This window comes from Crocodylus siamensis, chromosome 6, assembly GCF_052110815.1.
Source record: "Crocodylus siamensis isolate JL-2025a chromosome 6, ASM5211081v1, whole genome shotgun sequence".
NCBI lineage: Eukaryota > Metazoa > Chordata > Crocodylia > Crocodylidae > Crocodylus > Crocodylus siamensis.
This window is the reverse complement of record NC_143400.1, coordinates 23060367-23074005: the sequence shown is the minus strand read 5'-3', so window position 1 is coordinate 23074005 and position 13639 is coordinate 23060367. Positions and strand designations below refer to the sequence as shown.

At 51.6% G+C, this 13639-nt stretch overlaps 1 protein-coding gene across 2 annotated transcripts; it reads left to right on the top strand.

The window, feature by feature from the left end:
* Positions 1-7365: 7365 nt before the first annotated feature.
* On the top strand, positions 7366-11927 carry LOC149861659 (kallikrein-11-like). 2 transcript variants are annotated; one of them, XM_090052582.1, is made up of 6 exons: positions 7366-7495; positions 8483-8551; positions 9175-9328; positions 10508-10713; positions 11373-11509; positions 11601-11927. In XM_090052582.1, the coding sequence occupies exons 2-6, from the start codon at positions 8512-8514 to the stop codon at positions 11751-11753; spliced, it is 690 nt and encodes a 229-aa protein (XP_089908708.1). In that variant the 5' UTR covers positions 7366-7495; positions 8483-8511; the 3' UTR covers positions 11754-11927. The 2 variants fall into 2 exon arrangements, with proteins under 2 accessions (XP_089908708.1, XP_089908707.1); XM_090052581.1 differs by having other exon boundaries at positions 10508-10761.
* The last annotated feature ends 1712 nt before the right edge of the window (positions 11928-13639 follow it).

The following is a 13639-nucleotide window of genomic DNA, read 5'->3' as shown; positions in this document are numbered from 1 at the left end:
CCGCGTTCTTGCTCAAGGGGGAATATGTACAGCACCTGGCACAGGCCCTATCCTAGATCTGACCCTTGGGGGGTGGGGTATGCACAGTGCCCGGCCCTTGGCCTGATCTTGGCAGGGGCTGGATCTGCCCTGGGAGGTACGTACAGTGCCTCGTGCACCCCTGATCCTGGCCAGGGGCAGACCTGTGGGGTATCTGCCCCTCCCTGCCAGGGCTGGGGCATGTGAATTTAGATCTGTATTCCACCATGCCTTGGGGCCTGGGCAGGGTGGTGCATGCTGGAAGTTGGAACCCCGCAATTCCTGCTCACTTCCCAGTGTGCTGTGGGGGTAGGAGCCAGGTAAGAAATAGGAGCAGCTCCCAGCTTCCCCCCTGGGGCAGGGAGGAGCTCCAGAGTCGCTGTGGTAGGGGAGCCTGTTTATTGCTCCCTGCCCCTGGGGCTGAGGTGCCCTTTAAGGCCCAGGCAGGTAGAGGGTCCGGCGTCGTGGGGGGTCTGGACGTCGTCGCACCGTCACCAGCACCGGGGGGGGGTCAGTGCCCTCCTCAGCAGTAGAGAACTGGGAGGGAAGAGGAGGTTAATGGGGGCAGGCCCAGCCCCTGCCCCCTCCCATGAGACCCCCCCCAATATCCATATGCCCCAATGCACCCCATGTATCTCCAGCCCCCTATAACCCCATACCCCCCAGCCCCAAGTAGCCTCCCTGTGTACCTCCCATTCCCCATGTATCCATAGCTCCCCCAACCCACCCTATATAACCCCAATCCCCCACATGCCTCCAGCTACCTATGTGACCCCAATCCCCCATGCCCTTCTGCCCACATATGCATAGTAGTGATAGTTGGTCAGGTCAGAAGGGACCTGAGCAGATCATCGAGCCCGACCCCCTGCCATGGCAGGAAAGGGTACTGGGGTCAAACAGCCCCAGCCAGGTGTTCATCCAGCCTCCTCTTAAAAACCCCCCAGGGCAGGAGTCAGCACCACTTCGCTTGGAAGTTGGTCCCAGATCCTAGACGCCCTGACCGTGAAGTAGCGCCTTCTGATGTCTAGTCTGAATCTACTCTCCGTCAACTTATGGCCGCTATTCCTTGTTACTCCTGGTAGTGCTTGGGGAAACGGACACTCCCATTGCCTGCTGGTCCCCCTTGGCCAGTTTGTAAATGGCCACTAGATCCCCCTCAGCCTCCTCTTGCTGCAGCTGACCAGGTTCAGGTCCCATCGCCTCTCCTCGTAGGGCCTGCCCTGCTGCCCCCGATCATGCGAGTGGCCTCCTCTGGACCCTCTCTATGCTGTCGACTTCCCTCCTGAAGTGCGGCGCCCAGAACTGGAATGCGGTGCTGATATATCCCCCCTATGTCCCTGATGTGCAACCTCCCTTATTATCTAACCCCCATGCATTCCTAGCCCCATATATTTTCAGGCCCCTCATACCTCAACCCTCCATATACTTCCAGCCTCCCTATATATGCCCCATATATCCCCTTATCCCCCCAAAAACTTCCCATACACCCCCAGACCTGCCATATAGCCCCTATATTCCCTCAGCTCCCCATTTACCCCAATCCCCGTATACCCCCATACCTCTCATGTACTCCCCAATCCCCCATATACACCCCCATCTCCAGCCTATATAGACCTCATGTACCCCAACCCCCATATACCACCAATCTTCCCATACCTCCTAGCCTTCATGTACCACCCATAAGACCCCAGGTATGCCCAGCCCCATTTACCACAGTGCTCCCCATGTGCTCCCCACCCCAGCCCCATAGAGCTCCATATATTCCAGTGCTCCCTATATACCCCTAGTGGTGGCACCAACCCCTGATGATGGGTGTCTTGTAGGGGACATCCCTGTCATCCTTTACTGTCATCTTTAAATACCCATATATACCCCCTCCCCCCATATATCCATGTGCTCCCAGCCTCCAGGTTGATGAGGAGGATTGGAGATATAGAAAATGGAGGGACATCTCTCCCCAGCCTCCCCTGTACCCCCCAGCCCTGGCTCACGGTGTAGGGTGGACCCCAGGCTCCGGGCCCGGCTGGGTTGAGGCCCCGCAGGCGCAGGCGGTAGCGGGTGCCGGGGCACAGGTGCTGCAGGTGCTCAGGGCCACGGGGGCAGAACCAGCGGGTGCCTGCAGGGGTCCCCGTGCCCAGTGCCCACAGCTGCAGCTCGTACAGGGATACCCGCTCACCTGCCCGTGGCCGCTCCCACCACACCTGAGGGACAGGAAGAGAGTGGGGGATGGTGAGTGCCCCCCCAGATACCCCCACACAGCCGCAGATAGGTGGGGAACCCAGGTGTCTGGAGGTCCGCCCCCCCCGCCAACATGGGGGTGCAGAGTATTCAGGCATCCAGGCAAAGGTTAGGCTCTGCTTCTGCTCCCACCCCCTAGCAAGCCCCCCATGCACACGTACAGAGACCCCAGGCTCTTGGCCCCCTGCAATCCCAGGCCTCCATAACCCTGCCATAATAGCTCCCTCCTAACCCCCCCATGCAAAGAACCTAGGTGTCCAGGCCCTCCCTATCCCCCATAATAACCCCTTCCTTCCCCCCGCCCCACATCATCCCTCCAGCTCCCCCCACAGAGAAACCAGGCATCTGCCCCCCATCCCTCACCCTGCAGAGAACCCAGGTGTCCAGGCCTCCCCAGCCATCCCCCCCAGCCATCCCAGCCCACTCCAGCTAACTCCACGCACACACAGAAAGCCCAGATTTCCAGGCTTCCTTGACACCCCCATAATAGCCCCTTCCTGCCCCCCACCCCTACAGCATCCACCCTACCAAGAATCCAGCCCCCACCCCTGCAGTCCCCTCCTTCCCCCCACCCCATCATCCCCCCTCCAGCACACCCCTGCAGAGCCTCCCCAACCCCCCCCATAATAGCCCCTTCCTGCCCCATCATCCCCACCACAGAAAACCTGCACATCCGGCCCCCCCCAACCCCCACCTGAGCAGAGACGGACCCGGCTGCATGCTGCCGGACGGTGGGGGGCCGGGGGGGTTCCATGCACACGGGGGACTCAGCGCCACTGTCTGATGAGCTGCTCTCAGCCTCACTGCCCCCCGCAGGCCCCCGCCGGGCCCGGCACCGGGGGACACGGGGGGGCTCAGCCTCACGGGCCCTTCCCAGGTCCCAGCTGGCCAGCAGCTCCTCCAGGCTCCGGTGGTGGCTGTCAGGGCCTGGATCGGGGCCCTCGGCCAATGGGAAGCTAGAGGCCAAGGGCCAGGGGGGTGAGAGGCTGTCGGCAGGGTCCAGGGGCTCGCACTGGGGCGGGGAGAGAAGGGGCACGTGGGAGCTCAGAGCCTGACCCTTGATCCTTGACCCTGTGTTTGACCCCTCTTCCCAATGATGACTGCAAGTGTGACCACCCCCCCCCCCCGGCCTGACATTTTTATCCTTGATCCTGACCACAGGTGTGACCTTGTGACCCCGAGTCCCAACCCATGACCCCCAATTGTGACCCTAGATCCTACCCTGACCAGGACTTCAGGGCCTGATCCTCCGCATGACCTTTGACCTCTGTTCCCTCACACCCTCTGACCCTCACCCTGACCCTAGCTGGCTCCTCCCCCAGGCTTCATGACCCCCAATTGTGACCCCACTCCCCTGGGACCTCAGTGCTTCTGACCCTAAATGTGACCTCTGACCCCATCCCATGATCTCACCCCCCTCTGAAGCTGTGACCCCCATCCTCACCCCATATAACCCCAACTGTAACCCCTCCCCCGACCCTTTGACTTGGACCCCCTTGACCCCATGACCCCCCCAAAGCCCTGACTCCACCCCTTGCAGCCTACCCTACCCCCTCCACTCCTGTCTGGGCTCACACATGCTGGGGTGGGGGGTCACAGAGGCAGCCCCCACAGCCCAGCCCGGCCTCCTACCATGGTCCGGGAGCTGAGTGTGAGAGGACGCAGCTTGTGCAGGGGTCTTGAGCGTGGGGTGGGGTCTGGGACAGCCCCGGGGCCTGACCCTTTGTGACCTCATGGGCCGCATCACTGCCTCAGTTTCCCTTCCCAAGCACTGGGGGGTCTGATGGCTGGTGCTCTGCTTAGGGTGGGGGTTTGTGCCATGCTTGGCACCGCCCCCGATTCTGGCTGGGGCAGGGCCTAGATCTGCCCAGGGGGGTTGCATAGCACCTGGCACAGGACCAATCCTGGCTGGATGCTTCAAACATTAAAGCACTTGCTTAAACAGAAAACCCCTAAATAACAGTATTTGAACCCAATTTGACACCTGTATTTCAATCCATTGACTGGTTTTGACTCTGGGGGGTAGGGGGGGGAAGGAACGACCCTAATTTTATGGGTAATTTAATGGATTTGTTAAAGATCCTTTTTGTTTGTTTGTTTAAGCGGGGCGAGGGAAGATAAAAAATGGTACAAAAAGGCCAAAAAAAGGAGACTATTTTTTAGGAGCTATTCACAGCTTTGGATAAAAAATGAGTTCATCAGAATGAGAAATTAATTAGTTAAAGCCTCTGTGTTCTTTCTCACTTGTGAATGAGTGGGCCTTGGATTGGGAAATCAATATTAAGAGCCAGGATTGAACAATTCCTCAAATGAGGCGTCGTGAACTGAAAATTGAACATTAAATAGTGAATGAACTGTGAGACTGTTCTGAGGTAGGTATTAAATAATTAAATACTCTCTGCTCATGACACTGAATAGATCTGGCATTTAATTTTGAAATAAATATTAATATTCAATATTGAATTACTGCACTAAATTCTTAAATAATTACCACTTTAGATTTAATTATATTGTGATTACATCATAATAAAGACACATGATTAATTCAGTATACTATAAATACTACTACTAGTAGTAATAATAATAGTAATAATAGTAATGCTAAATACTGCAGATGATTAATTCTGTAAATACTACTACTAGTAGTAATAATAATTGTAATAACAGTAATATCAAACACTAATAATAATGCTAATAACACTAATACTAAAAATAATGCTAATAATAATACTATTACTACAAATAATAACACTAATAATACTACTACTAATAGTTCTAACACCACCACCACTACTACTACTACTAGCATTAATAATAATAAAATTACTAGTAAATAGTAATAATAACAACAATAATAATAATGCTAATAAAAGTAATGCTAAAATACTGTAATGCTGATAATAATAACACTACTACTACTATGAATAACACGAATAATAATACTAGTAATAGCTCTACTACTAATAATACTGATACTAATAACACTACAGTAATAATAACGCTAATAATACCGTATTACTTACTACTAATCATTATTATTATCATTATTATCAACATCATCATTATTAATATAATTACATCACCATTAAATAATAATTGCAGGTATACATTCTTTTGGTATTAAATCTTTAAATAATATGTAATAAACTGAAAATTGAAAATTAAATAGTGAATGAACTGGGAGCATATTAGAAGGTAGATACTAAATAATTAAATAGTATAGAATCATTACATCTAATAGATTAGACATTTAATTTGCAATATTACGCTTCAATATTCAGTTATTCAGCTGTGATAGTCTTAATAAATATCTATTGATTAAATCTAATTGAAAATTGAAAATTAAGTATTGAATAAAATGTCAATGTAGTCAGCAATAGATTATTAAATCATTAAATATTATCTAGTCCTTAAATTTAATTGAAGATCTGATCCTGAATTTTGAAATAAATATTTTGCTAGTAAATATAAACTCATTCACACATATAATATAATATATGATATGGTATGATATGCGATTTATATCTTAAATAGCATATATTAATGATATATTATTATATCTGTATTATTCTTATTAGCATCTTGTGTTAATCATTGTCTTATATTATTATAAGATAATTATCTTATAATTATTATCTTATATTAAGATATTTATGCATTAAATAGCCAATATTAATTTTATCTCTTATATTTTTATTAATATTATCTTGTGTTAATCATTCTCTTATAATATTATAAGATAATTATCTTATTATCTTATAGTAACAAGATTTCTGTCTTAAATAACCTATATGAATTAGATATTATTATATCTTTATTAATTTTTTTACCTTAAATTAATTATTATATTATACCAGTCTTATAATATAATTATTATCCTATTCTCTTATATTAATAAGATGTCTTAGCCTATATTGAGATATTATTATATTTTTATTCATCACTGCTATGTATTAATTATTATATTATACTATGTTTATAATATAATTATGGTCTTATTTTAATAAGATACATGTGTCTTAAATAACATTTATTAATTAGATTGAATTGGAAATATAAAATTCAATATTGAATGACAGGCTCCTGTCTGAGAGATAACAAATTACTCCATAGGAGAGTCCTGAAGTGGCCTTGCAGATCTAATGTTACATTTCGATTGTAACCACTCTGAACACGTTACAGTTCATTCAATATTTAATTTTCCATTTCCAACGTGATCAATAGTGCTGAAGAACTGAATCACCGGATCATTGCCGAAGGAATAGTAAGTAATAGTTTTTTCCAAATTCAGCGTCCCGTTTCATTGATTGATACATTAACTCTTTCACAGCTGGCCCTGGCTCATTTACTATATCTTATTAATATATCATAATATAGCATTTAATATATCATATTAAAATACAATCTCAGGCTTAAAATTCATTAATTCATATTATTCTTATGATTAATATTCCATATTTATTGCCAGTCTATTCTTCCTCCTTTTTCATTCCCTACCGAAAATGATTTGATCCTCCTTCAAGGACCCCTGAATGATTTAGCAGCAGGTAGAAAAAAGCCAGGAGTCTTTCCAGAACCTGAAACTGCCTGCTTTTCCCTCAAAGAAGTGTCTTTAACCTTCCCCCTAAAGGGCCGAGGAGGTGCAGTACCACCATGCGCCACTAGATGGCACCAAGAGGCTGAGCTTTGAAGACCCCTCCCATTTTAATTTGAATTAAAGGGGCAGTTTCATTAATGGGGCATTTTCATTAGACTCCCATTGAAAGAGATGCAGAGGGAGGGGAAACTGAGTCAAGGGTGGGGATTGGGGGTGTGTGGAGGGCAATTGAGCACTGTATGGGCCCCCAGAATCTAGGCTGCTCCAGGCTCTGTACATAACACAGTACAGCCCTTGTCAGCCCCCGTCTAGGGCACCTCTGGTCTCCAGAAAAACACCCCCAGGCCTCTCTCAGTGCCCATGCCCTCGCCCGGGGAAGGCCTGGCTTAGCCTGGGCACATTAGTTAGGCCTTAACGAGGCCATGTGAGCCAGGCGGTATGCCCCTTTGATGTCACTAATTAGAGAGGGCCTTGTCAGGGTGAGGCTGGGAGAGAGCTGGCGTCCCCGGCGCTTCTCGTTTCCTGCCAGCAGCCCCACAGGCCCACACGCCATAAAGGCAGGAGAGAGGCCAGAGCCCAGAGTCATCTGTCTGTCCGTGCCCGGGTGGAGGAGCTGGGGGCCCTGCCAGAGCCCGAGCTCAGGTATGGGGCTACCCCTGCCACTGTGGGGCAGGGGTCCGGCCTCGGGGCCTGTGGGGGGCCTGGAGCCTGGGGCAGGGAGAGAACGAAAGAAAGGAAAAAAGGAAGAAAGAAAGAAAGAAAGGGTGTGTGCGGATGGAAGGAAAGAAGGATGGAGAGATGGAGGGAGTGTGCAGGGATGGATGGATTGATAGAGGGGGCTGGGGGATGATCAGATAGGTAGACAGATAACCGAGGAAGGAAGGGTGTGCAGATGGACAGAGAGATGGATAGGGTGTGTGGGAGTAAGGGGGGGTGGATGGATGGAAAGGGTGGGGTACAGAGACAGACAGGCAGGCCAGGTACATGGGGATATCTGGGGGGGGGCAGAGGGCATACGGATGGACCTATGATCAGTGCTGAGGGTGGCTGTGTGGACAGAGGGGGGTGGGGGAGACGGGGCGGGGGGCAGTGGCTGATGGGAGGCAGGTGTTAGGGCAGCTGCAGGCTAGGCACAGCCCCCGGGTGTGTGTGTGTGTGTGTGTGTGTGTGTGTGTGTGTGTGTGTGTGTGTGTGTGTGTGTGTGTGTTCTGGGGGTTGAGGAGCACGGGGGAGCTGAGTGGTGGGTGTGTGGAGGGGGGAGCAGAGGCAGGCTGGTGGGGTGAGGAGGGATGGATGGATTGGAGGGATGCAAGGATGGAGAGAGGGATGGATGGATCCAGGGAAGGGTAGCTGGAGGTCTCCAGAGGCAGGAGAGGGTCATAGGGGAGCACTGGGGGCAAGAGCTGGACACCTGGGTGCATCTGTGTTGGGAGGGGGATGAACTCCAGCCCCTCCTGCCCCCCTCCTCCCCAGCCACGGGCCGTACTCTGCTGCCCCAGGGAGGGACTGAGCCTTGACCGCCCCCCCAAAAAACAACAAGGGCTGGTGGGGGGGTGAAGCTTGCCAGAAGGGGTGGGGACAACCTCCCATTAATGAGACCTTTTCTGCCCCCGCTTCCTGCCCCCCCAGAGCAAGGTGCCCCCATCCCTGCTGCTGCCATGCGGCTGCTGGGCCTTGTCTTGATGCTGGGAGCTGCAGGTACTGAAGTGTACGCACGCGTGCACGTGTGTGTGTGTTCCAGATACCTGGGTTCCTTGTGGAGACTGGGGTGCATGGATCCCAAACGCCTGGGTTCATTATGTGTTGTGTGTGTGTCTCCCCCAGATGCCTGGGTTCCCTGTGTGTGTGTGTGTGTGTGTGTGTGTGTGTATACACACACAAACACCAGGCAGTTCACAGCCCCACACCCAGCCCCTGCCCCAGCTTGGATCTGTGTCCCCCTTCTCCTGCCCAAACCCCTCCCCCCCATGCCCTTCCCTCCCCCACCAAGATGCGGCCTCTCCCAGGGGTGCTGGGCCTGACTGTGGCCCCCTTACCCAGAGCAGCAGCAGTAGTCCATTGGCCAAGCCTGGTCTGCCTGGGGCCTACCTGGGGTGGGGAGGTACATACAGCACCTAGCGCGGCCCACATTCCCACGTGCTGTGACATACAGCACAGCACAGCTCCAATCCTGGCTGGGCCCAGGCCCAGCTTTCTACCCCCTGGCATTTGTACAGCACTTGGAGCTGCCCTGATTGCCAGCTGTGACACCACTCTGCCTCCCCATCCCCCTTCCCTGCTGGTGGGGGGGGCACAAAGGGGGGCAAATCTTATCTCCCCAGCAACCAGCCCGGGTACCTACAAGCTGAAGGGCTACCCCTGCTGCCCCCACTCCCAGCCCTGGCAGGCAGCTGTCTACAAGGGCATCACCTTCAGCTGTGGTGCCACCCTCATTGCCAGGCGCTGGGTCCTCACAGCTGCCCACTGCAACAACAGGTATAGCCTACTGGGGTGGGAGAGGGAGTGGTCGGGGGGGTATTTGGCCTCCTTTCCACTAGGCAGGGGCAATTTTTTCCAGCATCACAGAGGATCATGCTCCCAGTGGACTCATTTCTCCTGGATTTTTCAGTCCAGGATTAATTCATAGTTTCATAGTTTCTAGTGTCAAAAGGGACCTGAGCAGATCATCAAGTCCAACCCCCTGCCATGGCAGGAAAGAGTACTGGGGTCAAACGACCCCGGCCAGGTCTTCACCCAGACTCCTCTTAAAGCCCCCCAGGGTAGGAGCCAGCACCACTTCTCTTGGAAGCTGGTTCCAGACCCTAGCCGCCCTGACCGTGAAGTGGCGCCTCCTGATGTCTAGTCTGAATCTCCCCTCTGCCAGCTTGTGACTGTTATTCCTGGTCACTCCTGGCCGTGCTCGGGGGAACAGGGACTCCCCAGTGCCTGCTGGTACCCCCTGACTAGTTTGTAACAGGCCACTAGATCCCCCTCAGCCTTCTCGTGTGGAGGCTGAACAGGTTCAGGTCCCGCAGCCTCTCCTTGTAGGGCCTGCCATGCTGCCCCCGATCATGCGAGTGGCCTCCTCTGGACCCCCTCCATTCTGTCCACATCCCTCCTGAAGTGCAGCACCCAGAACTGGACGCAGTACTCCAGCTGCGGCCTGACCAGTGCCGCATAGAGGGGGAGGATCACCTCCCTGGACCTGCTTGAGACCATGAGGTAAAAGGAACACTCAGCCAGGGTCAGGAAGAGGTGCTTGTGCAGCACATTCCAGCTTTATAGAGGATCAGGCTCCCACTGGACTCATTTCCCTTTCATTTTTTACCCTGGGATAGATTTATCCCAGGATAAGAGGGTGAGGACACAGCCAGGGGTCAGGAGTAACACATTCCAGTTTAGAGGAGAAGGCTTCCACCAGACATCTTCATTTTTCCTGGATTTTTTAATCCAGGATAAATTTACCCTGGATTTTTAATCTGGAATAAATTTATCCTGGAATAAAGGGGTGGGGACACACATCTGGGTCAGGAAGAGGTGCTGGTGTAGCACTGGGCCACTAGGGAGCATGGAAGGCTGGTGGCTCCCCCTATGTGTGGGGGGTGGATGTTTGTGGAGGGAGGGATGTGGGGGATTGGGGCAGCCTTCAAACCCCCCACATCCCTCCCTCCACAGCCCCATCAATGTCCGCCTCGGCAAGTACAACCTCAACACCCCCGAGTACACAGAGAAGTGCAAGGCTGTGGAAAAGATCGTCATCCACCCTGGGTACAACTACACATCCCATGAACACGACCTCATGCTGGTGAAGCTGAAGACGCCTGTCACTTACAACCGCTTCATTGAGCCCCTAGCCCTGGCCACCCACTGCGTCCAGCCTGGTGAGGCCTGCCTGGTCTCGGGCTGGGGCAGCACACTCAATGCCCCAGGTGTGATGTGCCACAGGGGGTGGGAGAGAACCCCCTGCTGGAGGGACGGGCAGTGTCATGACAGGGGTCACAGAGCCATCAGGGAGCCTGGGGGGGTACAGAAGAGGTCAAGGGGAGCCCCACTGAATGCTGTAAGAGAGTATTACCCAAGTCCAGTGGAGATGGTCAACCAGGCACGGACCTGTTGATCCAGGTCTGTGAGCATCCATCCATCCAAGCATCCATCTGTCCATCCATTTCCAGACACATCCATCCATCCATCCCCAAAAACAGATACACACATCCATACATTCCTCCCTTCCTCTATCCATCCATCCCCAAACACACGTACACACACAAACATATCCATCCATTCCTGCCTCCCTCTATCCATCCATTCCCAGAGACACATCCATCCACCCATCCATGTTATCTTCACCCCCCCCCCCCGCCATACCCAACCCTGGCTTTGGGGGTCAGAACTGGGTCCCTCCATTTGCCCATCTATTTAGGTAGAAAGAGCCCAGACTTCAGCAAGGACTCATTGAGGAGGTGGGGTCCATTGGTGCCCGAGTTGGATGAGCCCCAAGTTCTAGTGGTGGCACCAACCCTTGATGATAGATGTCTTGTAGGAGACATCCCTGTCATCCTTTACTGCGCCAATGTCACCATCCTGTCCCAGGAGCAGTGTTCAGCTGCCTATCCCGGTAGCGTGAAGGACACCATGGTATGTGCCACTACGAAGAACGGGGGCACTGACTCCTGTGAGGTGAGGTGGGGAGATGAGGAGGTCCCTGTTTGAGATCCAGAGTGGGAAATGCAGTGTCCTTGACATTGCCTGATGCTTCCCCCCACTACAGGGTGATTCTGGAGGACCCCTGGTCTGTGACGGGAGACTTCAAGGTTTGGTGTCTTGGGGCGATGTGCCCTGTATCACCACCATGAAACCCGGCGTGTACGTGAATGTCTGCAAGTACTATAAGTGGATCCGTTACATGATCCAGCACTACTGACCCCTCCCTGCGTACTAGAGGCTGGACGTTCCCTGCCTAGAAGAACATCCCACCACTATCAAAGCTGTAGATCTCTCTGCCAACACCACCCTTACTTTCATGTCCCTTCAAGACGGTCCCAACCCCACCCAGCTCCCCCAGAAGACTCCTAATAACACCAAGGGGAACTCCAATGTTTCCTTGATGTGGCTGGATTATTTTTCCCCTTTCATGATATAAAATTATCTTGCATTTGAGTGTCTTGTAGCACATAATCATATAGATAGCAGGCTAGAAGGGCCCTCAGGTGGTCACACATGGGTCAAATATGCTCTCATGCATTTGAATGTCTTGTAGCATGTGATCAGAGATGGTGGGCTAAAAAGGCCCCCAGGAGCTTACCCCTGTGTCAAATCCACTTCAGTTTTTGTCCACATCCTGGGTCCAACCCAGAGTCAAGACCTCCAGCCAATGGGAAAGATGGATTCCCATCTCTTGGGTGTGAGGTTACCATTAGGGCAGTGGCATAGAGAGGTGGGCCCAAGCCAGGGCTGGATATCTCACAACCATCTCCCACCTCCACGAGGTTGAGGAAATCTCTAGGGATCATTTTGGGAAAGGGAAAGAACATGCAACTCTCTGAGTTGTGACATCAGAAGGTGACTCCACCCACACAAGGAGATGGAAGAAGCCCATTGGCTGGGCTGTGGGGGGTGGCCAATGCCATAAAATCTCCAAGCTCTGCCTAGTTGTGGCATCAGAAGGTGGCCCCACCCTCTGTCAATGGTGGAAGAGGATGAAGGTGGCCAATGACCTGGAGCTCTCCAAGCTCCTCTTACCTGTGACATCAGACACCCACCCATGGTGGAAGATGCTGCCAATGAGGTTAGTCACCTTCTATGCCCAATGGCGCAGAGAATCAGACATGGAGGCATCTGGGGTCACCCTGTATGCGGGCGCTCACCAGGCAATGAAGACAGTGCCATGGGCGGGGCTTGGGGGGAGTGGGCAGGGCTTGGGCAAGATCCGTATATTCTTCACATCATTGAAGTGATGTCATGGAGTTGGATCATCTCTTTGTCTATTCATCCACGTATACCTCTTCTGTCCATCTGTCCATCCATCCGTCCGTCCATCTGTCCATTCAGGATGGAGATGAACTTTTCTTGGGGGTCACAAGGGACAGCACTAGGAGCAACAGCTTCAGGCTGCAGCAGGGAAACTGAGGCAGGAGATGAGGAAAAACTTCCTGACTCTGAGATATTATTCACAGCTCTTCCAGAAGGAATGATTTACAGTCAAGATGTTGTGGTCCTTTTCCCCCTCCGTTCTACCTTCCAAACACAAGGCATAGGTCTTATTTGGAGGGGCATGTTGTATGCAGGAAACTATGGTAAGCTCTTGCAAAACCTATTAGCCAACCAGACATACAAGGAATGATTTGCTGGGCGGGGAACATATTGGATATGAATGAATGAATGCGGATATTTGCCCTGAGACTCCAGCAGCTGGAGATTTATGAAAAGCAGCAGTATCATTGGGGCTGGCTGAAGAAGACGTGAGCCATGGAATATTCCATGGAGATCATCAAGAGCAGGTTAGACAGACGCTTGGCTGGGTGGGGCAGGGACTGAGCTAGTTGTGACCTCTGGAGGTCCCTTCCAGCCCAACTTTCCCCTGATCCTTTGACTTTTTTTACTGGGGGGGCGAGAGGTCATGACCCTAACCAGGAATGAACCCTCTGTATCTTTCAGGAAACCAAGTTCATCCCTGGAGACTCAAGCCATCTAGGATTGATATTGATATTACTCAGGATACCCCTTGTTCAGAGGTCTTCTGTGGTCCTGAGGTGAGGGGTGAAAGGAAGATGCTGAGAGGCCTCATGGTTTTTGTTTTATTGGAGGTGG

Coding starts and splice junctions, on each gene's coding strand:
- LOC149861659 (XM_090052581.1), top strand. CDS start 8,512: ATGCGGCTGCTGGGCCTTGTCTTGATGCTGGGAGCTGCAG. Junction 8,552..9,174: donor CTTGATGCTGGGAGCTGCAG/GTACTGAAGTGT, acceptor TTATCTCCCCAG/CAACCAGCCCGGGTACCTAC. Junction 11,510..11,600: donor GGGGCACTGACTCCTGTGAG/GTGAGGTGGGGA, acceptor CCCCCACTACAG/GGTGATTCTGGAGGACCCCT.